The sequence below is a fragment of the Vidua macroura genome, chromosome 8 (assembly GCF_024509145.1).
Source record: "Vidua macroura isolate BioBank_ID:100142 chromosome 8, ASM2450914v1, whole genome shotgun sequence".
Lineage (NCBI taxonomy): Eukaryota > Metazoa > Chordata > Aves > Passeriformes > Viduidae > Vidua > Vidua macroura.
Genome location: NC_071578.1, coordinates 14,084,318 through 14,100,773, shown reverse-complemented (window position 1 = coordinate 14,100,773; position 16,456 = coordinate 14,084,318). Strand labels below are relative to the sequence as shown.

Below are 16,456 nucleotides of genomic sequence, written 5' to 3'. Positions count from 1 at the left end.
GATACAGAATTGCCCTGCTGCATTTTCTCTCTCCCGCTGGGGTTCAGGGAGGTTATTTATTAATTTTTAACCTGAAGGTGGTACACCACAATGCTGTGTGAGTGTAAAGCATTCCCTGACTGCGAACAGCTAATGGCTGTGGCATGAAAACCCCAGAGAGAAGTTAGGAGAACAGAAAACCTTCTGGATCCTCACTGTTACTTGCATGATCGATGCTGTTTGTAATGCTTAAAGATGTGTTGCAATGCTAACCTGCTGTAGTACCTCATAAAAGCCTACAGAGCCTCCTGTGCTGAGGGGGCCACGGCTGTGCTTGGGGCTGGGCTGCCCTTTGGCTAAGGGCAGTGATTCCCACATGAGCCCAAACAGCACAGAGCTCCTCTTGGCTCTGCGTGTTGGGCACCTGCAGGGAGCTGGTGGGATGGTGCTGGCAAGGTGTTCACCCTGTGAGTGACACCCTAAAGGGACTTCCATGTATCCCTTGGGAATCTTTGCTCTTCTTGAGTGGTCTGGTCAGAACAGGGGTGGGATGGAAAAGGAGGAGAAGGTGCTGAGCCCCTTGTGCAGCTGTGTCAGCCCAGGATGTGTGTGACCAGAGTCTCTTCCCTGAGCAGTGGGCAGCGGCTCGCTGTAATTCCCTGGTGCCTTGGAGGGGATGGAGTTAGCACCCAGCCATGGCCATATGGGCTCCAGAGAGTTGGGGAATGTAATGCTGGTGCTGGAGGGGACCAGCTCTCACAGGACTGGGAAGGGCCTCTGCCCCACATTTCCTTGTTTGAGCAGCTCAGTGAGCCTGTGCTAGGGCTAAGTTACATTCAAGCAGCCGGGTGAAATCTTGAGAAGACTTGAAAAATGCCATAAAAGTGTAGGATGAAAGGTTGCAGCTGCTCTGTCCCCCAGTGCTGAGCACAGGGGTCAGTCTGGAGTCTAAGCCTCATCCATGTTTCCATTAGCAGTCTGTGTGATGGGACACGAGCTGCTTCTGACAGTTGCAGATGCCACCAGGCTGGGAGAGATGCAAGAGGGCTGGAGAATGGGCTGAGGTTTCAGAGTGGGCTTGGTGAATGGGAGGAATGAGCTGACAGAAAGGAAGTTGTTGCCTGGGGACTCGAGGAAAGTGTTCGTGGGAGGCAATCACCAAAAGCACAGATGTGGAATGGGAGCACAAACAGAGCGAGTCCTGCCCCTGCAAGTCAGAGAGGCCCTGAGGGAGAGCTGTGCCCTGGGGCTGGGGGATTGCTGCAGGGAAGTGGGCTGGGAAAGAGGCCTGCATGGACAAGGGAGCAGCCAGATCTCTGCACCTTGGTGGCCTATGCAGGCAGAGATGGGGTTCGTCTGCTGTGGGAGGGTTTCAGGTCAGAGTTTTGGTAATGGTCCTGGAGGCAGGAGCAGTGATGTGCTGGAATAAGGCGCAGGGTTAGTGTCAGTCCGTGTCCTTGAGGGGAGCAGTGCCTGCATCTGCCTGGATTGATGGAGGGTGGCAGAGGTACTGCTGTGGGGTGTGTGACCTTCCAGCCTTCATTTCTCTGCTTCCCTGATTATTATCTGGCACTGCTGGCTCCAGCTGGGGTCAGGGCTCTGGGATGAGGGCTATGGAGCTGCTGGGAGGGGAGCCGTGCCCTTGGGGGCCAGCGCTCTGAGGCGAGGGCAGGAAAGGCAGAGTAGTGAAGATTGTTGAGGGAGGGACAGATCTCATGGACAATACACGTACCAACCCCAGCGGGCACCAGGGCAGGGGCAGCTCTTGCAGCAGGCACCACAGGAGCACAGATCCTTCTCCACCAGCCCCTGCAGTCACTGCCCAGAGCTGTGGGCACCTGCTCTGTGCTCGCCCTGATGGGCCAGGGCACATTTTAGTGCTGGTGGGTACAAATGCAGGAATTCATCTCACAGACTTTCCCTCTGCATTCTTAAAAGCGGGATTCCGGGGAGCAGAGCACTTAGGATTTCTGCCTCAGCAGGAGAGCAGAGCTGAGCTGAGCCACAAGGACAGGAGTCACATGTGTGCCGAATAGCTGATGCTTTGTAACGGAGTAGGGATCCTGGGATTGCACTGTCTGCTCCTTCCCGCTCCTGATAAATCAGTGCCCAGGGAAATATCATTCATGTTGGCTGTATTTAATAAATTAACTCTCAGCATTTGTGCTCTCTGAGGTTGTTACTGAGTTAGTGTAGCTCCAAACCCTGCAAAGGGAAAAGACACATCGGACCCCCTGGGAATGGATAAAGCCATCCAAAGCTGGAAACCAAATATAAACCCAGACTATGCAAATCCAGTCTAACGAACCCTGCTGCAGCACAGACATCCCATCTGGGAGTGGGATGATCCACAAGCAATGTAGCAAAGGGACTGATTGTTTTAATGACTTTCCTCTTCCCAGGGAGAAAGGGAGCGGGGTTTTGAAACTTGAAGGTTGCAAATGAAAATTCGCTGCCTCTCCATCAGCAGTGTGAGATTTGGGGTGCTGGGAGGGCAGAGGAAGGCAGTCTGAATGAACTTGAGGATGCTTTCCAGCGTTAAATCCTTTGAATTAGTGAGGAAAGAGCACGCCCTGTGTTTCTGCTTTCAAGTCACAGTCCAGAAATACCAATCTGCTGGGCAGCTCCCCAGACACATCAGTCCTTATTGAAGCTCTGCTGTGTGGAGCAGGGCAGAGTGTTTTGCTTCACTAGGAAAGGGCATGGAGGCAGTGGGTGAGCAGCTGAGCAGCAGGGATCTGGCTTTCTGGGCACTGCAGACTGTAATTTATCTCTATGAGGAACTGAAGGGGGTTCAGAGGGGAAAAAATGTCATGAAGTTAAATGGCAGTGTTGCCTCGGCATCCTTACAAATAAGCTTTACCTGCTGTTCGTTCCCATCTTGATTGCAAAGGCCATCATTTACCTGAACAAAGGCATGGAAGGATGCTGGGAGCAGTTGTCAGGGAGCACATAGAGCCAGTCCCTGAGGGAGGAGGACTGTCAAGGGGCCCTGAGACACAGCCCCACTTGGGGATTGCCACCAGCCCCACTGCTGAAGTTGCCCGAGGATGCTCAGCAAGCATGCAGGGAGCAGAGGCTGGGGTGGGTTGTGTGGGCAGCAGACCCCAGGGTAGCTGGTTCTGGCAGTGCCTTCTGGTGCTACAGTCTTTGGGCTGCACTGTCCCAGCAGATGCCTTGGAGAGAGGGCAGAGCCTGGTTTTGACTGGCCATGTTTAGTCCATGGCTTCCATGGCTCTTTGATGTTTCTTCATGTTTCCATGCTTTGCCTGTGCTCTGCCTCTGGCTAAGGCTCTGGAATGCTGGTGCTCTGAGGACAGCACCACCTTGGGCTTTGCAGGCTGAGGTCTAAGTCCTGGCTTTCAGGTTGGGCAGTTCTAAATCAAGCCTCTCTGCTCTGTCCCTCTGCAGTACTGGAGATGTCTCAACTTCCACTTACACATTATACTGGAATTGTACTCTGGCTACACAGCCAGAGCAATGTTAGGTATGTTTAGAGGAAGGTGACACGGGAGTTCTGCTGGGAACCCTCCCTCACAGCAGCTCGAATGGGTGCCATGACCTCCAGCTTTGTCTCCAGCCTGGCCCTGGGGATCTTCCAGGCAATCTTTGGCAAGGAACCTTTAGGACATTTGGAGAAAACCACTCCTGAAGCTGTGATTTCTCCCTGCCCTTAGCTGACTCCAGAGCTGTGGTCCATCAAGAGGTGGGCACACAACTGTACATACCAAACGACCCCCTTTGTGGTGACAAATGTCCCTAAAACGTGTGACACACCCCAGAGCTGGGATTTACAGCCTGACTGACCACGGCTTTTGCTTCCACTGAGAGGGTCAGGTCCTTCTGATTTGGAGGCCCGACCCCGGCAGCCTGCTGTGCTCTCTGCGCGCTGGTCGGACTGGAAGCCGCGGCAGTCGTGGGGCTGCAGAGCCCAATTGTGGGTTTTAGTTTAATCACTGGGGCCGAGGAACCTCTATTCATTCCGGCTTGCATTCATCTGTGTCCTAGTAACGGTGCTCTCCCAACCTCCTTCCCAACGCAGGCACACACGGCTGGATAATGGCAGGAGCCCGGCAATCGCGGAGCTGAATAGCGCTGTAATTACGAGGCTATAATGGCGAGCTGGAACTCATTAGCCATTATCAGCCGTTTCAGCAGGACAATGACAGCACCCCGGGGTGCGCGGCTGCGCTGGCTGCACCCGGTGGCCCTACACGCTGCTCGGCGGCCCCGAGGCCAGCGCGCCGCTGACCTTGGCCCCTCGCACGGCTGCAGAACCCGGTGGAGGGAAGCTCTGGCTCTGGATGGGAATGATGGACTGTGTGTTCAGCCAGTCATATGACACGAGGCATTCCTGCTCCCTGGTCCCACTGTCAGGGCTCAGAAAGTTACAGACCCCCCGTGGTGCTGCCCAAGCGCCCCAAGCTGCTCCATGGTGGCACTTTCTGTCTCTTTCCTTCCCTGGCTCCAGCAGCTCATCCTTCACTTGACTGACTTCTCCTCCTGCAGTTTGTTTTCCTCTTGGTTTTTGTGTTTGTGTTCAGTGCAGGCAGTGGCTCTCCAGCATGGGAGCCCTCCCTGGGCTCTGCCTTCATGTAGGCAACGTCTATGCCCAGTGCATGCCTTGGGCAGGTTGGCTTATGGCAAGAAGCAAATGCTGCCAAGCTTTGTGATGTCAATCGTGGAGACTGTAATAGGGGGCTGGAGATCCCCAGCTCTGCAGACTCTGGGTCCCAGGGTTGATGGTCCTGCTTTTCCCACAGTAATCACATCCTGTAATGCAGAAAGGCACTGCAAAGCTGACTGCAAGGTGCAAATCTCTGCAGCTTCTGGCTTGATGTATTTTAAAGCAGGATAATCCTAGCAGGAGCATGCTGGAGAGCATGGCTGAGGTGTAACCAGCAGGCTGGGAGCAGAGGCCCTGCCACGAGTGTGTCCAGCAGTGGGACACATGTTGTCCTGGTGCTCAGCAGAGCCTGGGCAGGACTGAGGCCATGTGTGGGTGTAGGTACCCCTTATTTCCAACAGCAGAATGAGCAAGGAGGAGCAGCATCTTCTTTCTGTCTGCATTGCCTGGCCCTGTGCTCACCCAGGGCTTTTGAATGAGAGAGTGATGCCACAAAGCAGCTTGTCCTGTGCAAGCTTCTCTTGGCAGGTGAAACCTGAGTGTGGCTTATTCTCCAGGTAGAAGGTGTGAAATGGCTGTGCATGAACCGGTTGTGATGCACGGATAATGGCAGGAGCCATTCTCATGTAAGTGTCACTTACACTTGTAAGTGTCTTGCAGCTGGGTATTTGCAGGGATCCTGCTGTTCTGGGGACTTTTGTTTGTTTCTTGTTACCCTTGCCTTCTCTAAACAAGTGTGTCTGGGATGACCCTACCAGGTGTTAGCCACATTTGCAGAACGGGGTGACATGCATCCCAGGGGGGACATCTGGAATGGGAACAGGCAGGAGCCAGAGAGCCCCTTCCTCTTGTTGCCTTATGGTGCATGAAAGATGCCAGCTTACACAGCCACAGCCAGACTTCTGTGTACCCAGCACTGCTGGTCATTGAGGATGAGGGTCCTCTCTGGAGTCAGGGGCCATTCCTGGTGAAGGGCCACAGAATTGCACCAGCCCCTACTGTCCTTTGGGCCCTGCCTGCCGTTTTTGGGAGGTACTGGGGATGCCCAGTGTTTGGCTACCTCTTGAGTGCTTCCCTGCTAACTTCTTCCTCTTCTCTCTGCAGGGAGCTCAATGGCAACAACATAACACGAATCAACAAGAATGACTTTGCCGGACTGAAGCAGCTCCGTGTCCTGTGAGTTCCTGATGAGGGGCCAGATGCCCCCACCTTGATGGATATTGTGCTTGGTTTGTGGCCCCCCTAGGGCTGCTGGAGTTAGCCTCTTTATGTGGGCTTCAGCCAGCAGGGCTGGAGGGTATTGTGTTGGGCCGAGCGTGGTGGATTTCCAGCTGGGAGAGAGTGGGAAGAGTCTGGGTTGTGTTGAAGGGATAAGGGGAGTGAGGTGCCCTGGGTCAAAAGAAGTAATGGAGGCACTGGGGACCACTTTTGCAGAAAGCTGACCCCTTCTCTCTGCAGGCAGCTGATGGAAAACCAGATCAGCATGGTGGAGCGTGGGGCATTTGATGACATGAAGGAGCTTGAGCGGCTGTGAGTGTCTGGTTGTGGAGGGAGGTTGGTGAGGGGCTGCTGGATTTAGTTGCAGAGAGCATCCTTTCCTTTTTTCCTTAAGCCCTAATGTGTCGGTGCTGCCTGACTTCAAACAGCTTCTCTTCTGCATGGCAGTGGTATTTTACAGTTTGGGAAGCACACCTATTTCTGTTTCTATAGATCTTAGAGTCCTTTCTGATGCTTTTGAAGTGAGGAGCAGGTTAAACACAAATGACTTTTGCTGCATCAGCTGTGTCCTGTGTGTTAGCAAGGGAGCTGTAAGTTCTGGTCCAGCACTCAGTAAAATAGCTCAGCAGTTTAAAAATCCCAAGCTGCTCGAGCAAATATGAGGAGCTGAGCGAGCAGCAGGTTAAGAGTGCAGTTAAGCAGCAGTCAGCAGTTAACAGCTTGGAGTCCTCTCTGCGTGTAATTACAACATTGCGAGTAGGTCTATTAGTGCCCCGTGTGCTGTCCCTGCCTGGGATTGTGGCGAGCAGGACAGGGGTGTCCTTGCCACGTGGGATGCTCTGCTCTATTGGCCTCTCTGAGCGGGCCAAAGTACCCAGCTCTGCGTGATGCATCCTGCTGGGCTGCAGATGGGGTCATTGCTTTGTACTCCAAACCCTTTTCTTGTTTCCCTGCAGACGGCTGAACCGCAACCAGCTGCACACCCTGCCCGAACTTCTCTTCCAGAACAACCAGGCGCTGTCGCGGCTGTAAGTACTTCTGTGCCCACAGGCTCTCCTGCCTGGCTGTGGTGTGGGCTCACCTGGGGGACTGCCATGGGGTTTGGAGGGGTGCTGATGCCTCGGGAGGGTGCTGCTCCTGGGGGAGGTGTGCTGGTGGTTATGGGTGCGTTATCCCAATGAGAGCTCAGCACGTGGCAGAGGAATGTCACCCCTTTTTCTCTGTGAGCTGAGCATGCAGCAAGGTGGGAAATGGGCTGTGACTTGCAGAAAACCTGAAACTGGCAGTGTTAAGGATGTCCTTGTAACACATGAGGATATGGGATGACATGCTGGCAGTCTGGGATGGGTCTGGCATTGCAGAGTTGAGCTGTGCCTGCACAGTGTCAGGTGGAAAGGTGCTGAGAGCTCCTCCACCTCCTCCCTGGGTGTGGATCACAGGCTTTGGAGCAGGGTTCCCTTACACATTAGCCCAGGTTCTCATGAAAGGAGGGTGAAAGAGGGTGTCCCTAAGGGGGTCACATTCTGCCCAGAGACCTCCATGGGGCACAGGGAGCCCCACAACCCTGCTCAAGAGCTGCCTTTCTGTAGGTGTCTGGAGAGGAGGGGGAAACCCTGCCTGGGGCAGATCCAGCCCTTCATGCCTGCTGCCCCCTCCTCGCATTGCTCTACCTGTCCCCATCCCTGCCTGTCCCTCTGCACCTGCAGAAACAACTCCAGGGACTGTCTCTTGCTGTGCAAGCCCCAGTTCCACAGATCTCTCTGCTCCTCCTCCCTCTGTGCAGCAGCAGGCTGCTTGGGGAGGGCTGCTGGGGTTTTGATAAATATTCTCTGTTCCATATTGGGTTTCCCTTGCCTGGGGCTGTTTTGCTCAGGCAATGGTGCTTTCAGCAGTGCCAGCATTGTTCAAACAAAGTGTTTACAGGCTCTCAGCTATGTCAGGCACCACATACATTGGGAAGGGTGCTGTGAGGAGCAGAGGGTGCATGCCAGACTGGGGCTGGGTGCTCTCCATCACTCAGAGAAGCAGCTTATACCCTGTGGATTAGGATGGTAGTTGCCAGGACACAAGCTTTCTGCTTGCAGCATCTTGTATCTCCACTGATCAGCTGTGACATGAGGATGCCAGGTCCCTGCTGAGGCAAGGCAGGAATGGATGAAATAACTAAATGTGCTGAGACATTCCCAGGACAGGCATGGCCATGTTGGGGCCAGGCAGCCCTGCCTTGCAGTCAGGCTGTGGCTGAGCCGTTTTCTTCCAACAGCCAGGGAGTCAGTCCCAGAGTCCAGCCCGAGGTGTGTAATGAAGGGTTAAAACGCTGTATGGGTTGTGTGAAGTGGTGGACAGGTGCCAAAGATGGGCCTAGGTAATGGCAGCTGATAGCACAGGCGTTCAGTTAATTGCCAAATGGCATTTGTTGAGCTCAGCTGTGCCATAGCATGGCGCCAGCAAGGGCCCATCCTCCTCCAGCCACCCATTGCATAACAGAAACACAGGCAAGAGAATAATTTTACAAATATTGCTGTTTCCTTTTTCATCTTCTCTAGATTTTAATACCAGGCTCTTTCAACAAGCAAAACCTAACAATTCATTGTGGAGATGCAGAAGAGCAGCATGTGTGTCTCCTACACACACAGTGTGCCCCTACACAGCTGCCAGGCTCGCGTGGAGCCGGGACTATGCCACGGTGTGCACGGGGCTGTACGTACCACCGAGGGTTTAAGAGGGCTGTGCAAGATGCTCTTTGCAGCCGCCTCGTGTTCAGGTGCATTTCAGCCTCATCCTGTTGTTTTACTGCTTCCTGCAATGTGGGGGTTATTTCAAACCTTTTCCTTCCCACCCTGTCTTGAAGTTGTTTTCTGGCCATTTCTGCCATGGCAAACTGCCTGGATTCCAGCACCTGGAGCTTTTCTTGTTCAGTCTAGGGCTGTGTGCATGGGCTCAGATTTTGGAGTTCCTCGACTATAGCAGGTGCCATGTCTTGGGGAGCTTTGATGTGTGCTTGGAACACAGGGTCCCTGTGATGAGCGATGGGACTGGGACAGGGGACACACTGAGCCACCCTCCAGCCTCCTCTGCAGCAGGCTCCCCCACACACATTAATGAGGGTAGGGGTGCAGCTCTGGGGTCTGCCCAGAGAGCACGTCAGGAGCCAGTGTCCTGGCAGATCCTCGAGTTCTGCATTTGTGCAACACAGCCCTATGTGCCAGAGGACCTGCTGCTCCCTCTCCTTGAGGCTGCCTGTTGCTGAGGTGCTCACAGCTCTTTCGGGGGGATGGCAGGGCAAGGGGTGCTCTGGGTGGCTTGTCTAGACACACGTGCTGGCTTAGCAGGAGGTGGGATCTGGACCAGTGCTAGTCCAGCCAGTGCGGGAGGTCATAAGGACACACTTAAATTGCTGCAAACCCGGGTCAGGCTACAGGGATATGAGTCAGTGGGGAACAGGTTTAAGCTAAATTGAAATCAGCTCTCCTTGAACGAAATTGGAGCCTCCCCACCGGGCTTTGCACTTGTTTAACTGCTGAAATGGATCTGGGGTGGCCTCACTGCTCAAGACCCTCTCCCTGCCCAGAAACAGGCTGGGACCTGTGCTGGTCTAGGAAAAGAAGGCTCTTACCAGCACCATTTTCTTGCAAACCCTGATCTCCAGATCACTTCCAGCAAACAGGCTTGCCCTTGACCTGCCCACTGCAGCCACCCATGGCAGGCTTCTCGAGTTTTGGAGTCCTTGCTACATCCTCATGTCCTCACACCATTGTACTGGGAGGTCTTGAATTAGCAAAAACTGACTGAATGTGTCAGGCTGAGATCTGTTTAGTTGAGGCTGTCTGGTGGCAGCTGAAGCAGAAAGCAAGGGGTGGATTGCAGGAGCTGCTGGGGGTGGCTTAGATGGGCCCTTGGGTGCTGGCCTGGATGCTCCAGCCTTTTCTAGACATAGTCTTGATGGATCTTTTTCAGCACATCAGTAACACAGAAGATGAAGGCAAGTCTGTTGAATTAGGGGTATGTGATACCCATAGAGCAGTTTCCCACCGTACCTTTCCTGCTGAACCTGATGAAAATTTTTCAGGAGCACAAGAGGAGTCCCTCAGGTTCAGGTTAGGATGGAGAGCTCTTTTCCCACCTCCTGAGTGTCAGAGACTAATCCACCTTGTGGTACTTTGTGGTCTCCCAGCCTGGCTCGAGCTACAATTAGTTACATGGAACTTGGCTGTAAAGAGCATTTGTGCATCGGGATAATGGAAAGGGTTGGAGTTAAACCTGATCCGTCGGGGCTTAAATAAACTGGGGAATGGCAGGAAAGGGCCAAGGGGAAGCAAACCTCAAATGAGGGCATGGGGGAGGTGAGACGCCTGGAGAGGAATGTTTTCCCCTTGGAATTTGGAAATATTGAGCTGACGCCTGCCCAGAGCCCATTTCAGTCTGAGATAGTGGGGGTGGTCCTTGGCAGTGGGGCCAGGAGGCAGGGGGACTCCCTGCATGGCCTCCTTTATTTATGTCCCCCACAAGGAGCGGATAACTCATTATGCAGTCCTGGTGGCTGGAAACGGTGCTGATCTGAGGTTTCGCTGGAGAGTGCCTGACCTCAGTGACCCATTCTCAAACTGGGTTTAATTAAACTGTCAGCACTGGACGGAAGAACAAAGCTTTGTGGGCTCAGGGGGGAAAGCCAGGGTCCCCCAGCAGCTCACTGGGGAAGAGCACATCTCCTGCGAAGTGGAGGGCTGATAAAAAGATGGATCTTTCCTTCCAGTGAGGATTACCCAGGCAAGAAGGTGACCTCTTCTATCGCAGTGCCTGGTGTTGGTCCCCAGTGTGGCACAGCTGTACACATCTCGGCTCAGCAATGGTGCTCCAGTACAGCCCTGATGCACACCAGGTGCCAAGGGGATGCTGGTAAATCTTCTTTCACCATCTCTCCCAAGCTGGCAGGAGTTGGGTTTTTTTTCCCTCTGCTTCCTTGTGGGGGGAAGGATGAGGTAGGAGTTTTGTAGCGCTCTCTCCCTTCTCTGCTCAGCTCCCCTTAAAACCTCCTCCTGAAGCTGTTTCTAAGTCCCTTTGGGGGTTCGGGATGGGGGATGTGAGGAGGAGAGAGGAGTCTGGAATGGCTGTAGCAGCAGGGTGAGGACAGAAATGCTGCTGGGCGTATCATCAGGGAGGCAAAGATGAGGGCTGTTGAAATGTGCTAAAGGCAGCCAGGATGGCTATAAATAAATAGTTTTCTCCAAGGGAAGCCGAGCTGATGCGAGGGAGGAGAGGAGCAGTGGGTGCTTGGCTGTCAGGAGCTCTGGGGAGTAGCTCCTGCAGGGGAGTCACAATCCCAGATGGATGCATCCCCATGGGAGTGGCTGGCCAGTGGTTTCCCTCAAAAAAAGCTGCAGTAGCTGCTCCTTGCTCAGGCAGACCGGGAGCTGAGAGAGAGTGAGCAGAGAGTAGGGGGAAAAAAAGTCTTTTCTCCAGAAGGAGGGAGATTTAGGACACGGGCCGCAGACTGTCAGTTTCTGTCGGACCCATGCCAGCAAAAATGGTGAAGGAGATGGTGCCACATCTTAGCTGGCAGCCAAGCCCAGGGGGAAGGGCTGCCGTGCTGCTCTCAGTCTGTAAGGGCAGGGGCTCCCTAGAAACAGCATTAACATCTCAATCAGGGCTGGTGACTTTCTGAGCCGGGGACATGTGAAATGTTGTAGGAGCTGGGGGGATTGTCACACTCCCGTGAGACTCTTCTCTTGCAGCCAGAGCCTGCAAAGAAATAGTGATGCTCTGTGTCTGGGAGCTGACAGAGGGACCAGGGGCTGCTCCAGACCCACTGTGGACCCAGGAGTATTTAAAGTGAGTTTTGAGCTGAGTGGCAGAGAGCACCACAGCTGGGTGTGCTGCCTGGTTAGGAGAGATGATATTATGGCAAGCCCTGGGGCAGGTTCCATGCACCACCCCTGCATTTGGCTAAACCCAGCCCTAATTGCCTTTAGAAAAGCAGGCAGAGAAAAATGGAGGGCTGCTAAATAACTTGAGAAAATGCAAATGACATCCTTCAAGAAGGAGAGGATCACAACCACGCCAGAGGAAGCTGTGAGCTGAGTAGTAGCAAAACAGGGTGACAAGTGAAAAAGGAGCTGTCAGAGAAAGGAATAACAAAACAGGCCCCGCTCAGATGGGGCTGGCTGCGCGTGGGAGGTGTTGCTTGCGAGACTGTACTAGTGACCATTCCTCTTGGGGCTGCACCAGGAAAGCCCCCAGATAGGGAAGGCAGAGATGGAGAAAAAAGATGCATGCTTGGTGATAGCCAGATAAAGAAGCGGGCCCGTGCCCCCACAGCGGGTACTCATGCTGGTGCCAGGTGGGAGGTGTGGGTGCCAGGTGGGGACACTCTCTGGGGAATGCATGTGCCACAGCTTTGCTCCCTCCTAGTGGGAGAGACTTGCCTGAGCCCCATTTTCAATTTAGTGGGGGATATTTGGTGCCTGCCTGCTGGTTGGCTCCCTGTAAATGCTGTCACTGTGGTGGGCTGGCTCTGACTGTGCCCTGGCTCTCCTGTGCCAGACACCCACCCCCACGTCCCACAGTCACTCCTTTTGGGGCTTTGGTTGAGGTTCAGTCCCTCCAGCAAGGTTTTTTGCTGTTTCTGGAGCTCGGCAAGTGCCCAGAAGCCTGCAGCTGCTGTGTGGGAAGGGGCCTGTGGGCACAGCCTTGTGTTTTCATCTTCCCATGCTGGAGCAGGGCTGCTTTGGCTCCCTGGGCACGTGCCCTTTGCTCTTTGTGCAGATGTGTATGTGCTGATGTTCTGTGCAGAGGTCTGCAGTCCAAGAGCAAAGTGCCAAGGTCAGAGCAGAGAGCAGCTATCCTGAAGCAAACCTCCCTGCTTCCCCTTCCCCAGCATCCCTCATTTTGTCCCAGCTCCCCTTCTACCAGCATTCCCCTCCCCTTGCCGGGTGAGGGCCAAGTGTCCCCGCTGTCACCGTGCCCACGTTTTGGACTCCGGGTGCTGTACCCCATCGCGCTCCCCAACAAAGCTCCTTCTGTTGGGGACAGAGCAGGGCTGGGGGGGCCAGGCTGGGATGTGTCCCCCCGAATACCAATGAGGAGGGGCAGCGTGTTTACCCCTGTAGCTGGGGGGAGGGGGGAGCTGTGGGGTCTGTGTGCTGCAAGACACCCCCCCACACCAGCTGGGGGGAAGGGGAAGGGAGGCCTCTCTGCAGCCCCCGGGAACAAAGAGTCAGTGTGGCTCGTGACAGCTCTAAGGAAACGCAGGGAAACAAATGTGCCACTAATAGGTGGGGAGGTTACCTAGGGAAGGATGCTGCCAGGCGGGCGGGCAGCCAGCCCCCTCCCCGGCGGGCTGCCAGGCGCTGAGGGACTGCTCCTGGCACCCCAGCTTTGGCAGGGCTCAGGGGGCTACAGAAGGGCCAAGCTGAGGCAGGCTGATACGTCCTTGTGCTTCTGGCCCATGGGGACAGCATCCTTACGGATACCTCTGGGGCTTTGTGCTGGGTAACTCTGCTGGAATGGAGCACCCTTGTGCAGGGAGCTGCTCACTGCCTGCTGCTCTTCTTTTTCCTCCATTAATGTGCCACAGATTCAACTTTTTTTGAGGGGAGGGCTGTAAGACTCACTGGGGGATCCTGAGTGCAGACAACCTCAAAGCCTCCCAAATTAAACACATTCTTAAGATCTCTTTATATTTGAGCACTTCCATAAGCATTTTGGGACTTGACCCGCAGTCTCCAGAGGCACAGGAGGGCTGGGGTGAGGGTAGCAACCATGCCCCAACCTGCAGACGAGCAGCTCTTTGCTTCCCACCAGCCCGGGCCCCGTCCCACTGGGGTGGTGGTGCAACCCCTGCACAGGGACGCCCCCGCTCTGTTCTGTGCCATTATCCTGCCAGCGAGCCGGGGCTGCCAGGAGTGGGCATTGCCAGACGGCTGCCTGGAGATAATCTGCGCCATTCCCTCCATGCACCCCGTTGTGCTCCTGACTCACGGCCGGCTCCAGTTTTCTGGCTGTTGAGACGCTTCCAAGGTTTCCCTGGCAATGCACGGGGTCAAGCCCCACTCCCAGGGCTCTCTCCTTGAGCCACTGGTTCTGCTGGGCTCACCCTCTGTCTTGCTTTGGGTGCAGGCTTCGATTTGGGTTTTGTAATGTTATTAAAGTGAAAGGGGCTGAGTCCGTGGTGAGGTGCAGCTTGCAGCCCCCTGCCGCTTTCAGCAAAGTCCTCTCCTCCACATGGCATCATGCAGAGCATCCCTGTCCAGCTTCCCAGTGGTGCACTGGCAAATGGGAATTTGCAACCCATGGGAAAAAGCAATGAAAAATCAAGTCTTCCTAAAGCTGGGCAGCAGTGCTAATTACACAGCTATTAAAACACAGGAATTATTTATTCCCTGCCTGCCTCACAGCTCATTGTCTGCATTGTCCCACATTCAGCCTTTGGCCACCTTTGGTCCCCTGAAAGAGTTAAAAGAGCACTTGGAGGAGCTGATGCCTTTGTCCATCCATTTTGAGCACAGCATAAAGGCATTTCCTTCCTCCTGTTTTCACAGCTCAAATAGTAGAAGAGTTCAAAGTGATATTAAAGAATCGTGAGCAGAATTAGCCTCTGGTAATTTGAGTTCCAGAATGTGGAAGAAAAAAGTCTTATGCAGTGATTAGAGGCTAAGTCATAACTTGGTACCACTGCACGTGCATCCTACAGACGTGTGAATGTGCAGAGCCAGGTAATTAACCTGCGTTTGCTGGCTGATCTTCCCGCGGGTGAGTGCTGGAACCCCTCATCTCTTGCTGGGACTGCAGTGAAAACAAGCTGTCAGCAGTTTCCAGCACTGCTTCCAACAGGGTGCCTGTGCTGTGCTCTTTCTCTTCTGCTCCCAAGGGACCTGTGGTGCTTTTGGCATTGGTGCTGGACCACACAGCCTGCAACCCTGACACCAACAGTTCGGCTTGGTGGGCTCCAGCTTCTTGCCCAAGCGGGCTGCTTGGAGCACTGGGATGCTTTATCCAGTGCTGTAGGTGGGTAAAGTTCCCTATGCTAAGGTGCTGTAAGGGCCAAACAGGTGAGTGTAAGTGAGAAAGATGCCCCTTTGCACACCTGGGGGCTTCCCCGGTGCAGCAGGGCTCCTAGGCATTGCCAAGGGGAAGCTGTGCTGTGCCTGCAGGGATGGGCTGAGGGCGTCCTGGTCTGGTGAGCCCATTTCCCTGTGTGCCGATTGACATCCACGTGCAAGGGAACCCTGCTGGCAGTGTGTTGGGGATGGGTTTGGAGAGGTGGAGATTCACTTTCCAGATTCTCATCTGTGTTAAATTAATTATCATCTCAGGCTTATCCTCACTTAACCAGCGAGACGCAGACTTCTGTGGCTGGCACTCCCACTGCCCTGCCAGAGCTAAGCAGAGTACGGATTAGGAGGTCTTACCAGCTGCCTTCCACGGCCCTTCCATGGTTGTTGCACCCCCTTTGCCTACAGAGGCTTTCGTCCTCATGTGTATCTGTATTTCCCTTCAGGATAGGAAAAGCTGGATTAATTTTTACTGCTCCCAAGGGAGCTGTTGGTAACTGAAGACATCCCGCTGGCTTTTTTTCTCTAAACTGGGAGGCAGGAAATGGCAGGGATGGTTTAGAATGGTTTCCTCACCCCTCCTTCTCCCTGTCTGGTCCTCACTGTCCCTCCAGTGAGTGATGGCACTTGAAGCAGAGCTGCTTGAAGAGAAATAAAGTGGCACAGACTTTCTGCAGGCCCTGGGGCTGGAGGAGAGATGTTTCCCTGGGAGGTGCAGCCAGAAAGAGCTTGATCATCCACTTGAGTGTTTGGGAAATGGTAATTTTGGGATTCTAAGGAAAAAGGAGGGAGAAGCATTAGCTATGTTGCATGGACAGAGTACTAAATGTGGAAAGCACAGGAATAGCTCTCAAAAAAGTGTCTCCCATCCCAGAGCTGGGAAGTTCTCCACCCCCAGACCCCTCCTGTGGCAGAACTGGGAAAGGGACCTGGGAATTCTGACCCTGTGTCTCCCCACACCTTTCCATCCCTGGGATGACACTCAAAGGGACTTTTGTCCACCTAGGAGCCCCATAGATGGGTGGGTGCTTCATCCCCTCCACTTCACCCCATCTGAGATGCTTTTTCCCAGGCTGGTCACTAGATGACAGAGACTTGCAGTGGTAACGGGGGGCTGGAGATCAGGGTTGAAACTGACCTCGCCATGGCACCCTTTTGGGATATTTGCCTGTGGTCTGGTGATTCTTCTTGCCATGGACCGGCACATACCCAGCAAAACATGCAGCAGTGTGCTGGTCCGAGGCAAGAACAGTGGAAATGCAAAATGGGTGTGGGATGGGGGGTAGGTATTCAACCCCAGGGATACGCCATGGCAGCTCCTCTCTATTGCACAGCCAGGCTGTTACTGCCCAGCAATTAATGCTGGTGCTATTAATTACCGATCACAGGGATAAAGTCGGGGCCATGTAGCAGAAGTGGGGATCTGTGCTCGTGGGGTAAACAGGAGCAAGGAAGTGAGGAGCAAGCGAGGGGGCTGGCTGCATTCCCAGGACTCAGCGGTGTTTCCAGCTCTCGCTGTCTGACCGGAGGCATTTCCACCTCCCGGTGTTGTCGTCCTGCTCCAGCTCACTTGTTCTCCTCC

The 16,456-nt window shown here is 54.2% G+C and overlaps 1 protein-coding gene across 2 annotated transcripts in view; it reads left to right on the top strand.

Annotated features, from left to right (window-relative positions):
• Positions 1-16,456, top strand: part of SLIT1 (slit guidance ligand 1) — a 60,924-nt gene that overhangs the window by 6,651 nt on the left and 37,817 nt on the right. For both annotated transcript variants that reach the window (XR_008438181.1, XM_053984112.1), the window contains exons 2-4: positions 5,711-5,782; positions 6,065-6,136; positions 6,781-6,852. Coding sequence is in view for 1 of the 2 variants with exons in the window: in XM_053984112.1 (XP_053840087.1) it covers positions 5,711-5,782; positions 6,065-6,136; positions 6,781-6,852 (216 nt within the window). In the remaining variant the exon portion in view is untranslated. The remainder of the gene's footprint in view (positions 1-5,710; positions 5,783-6,064; positions 6,137-6,780; positions 6,853-16,456) is intronic.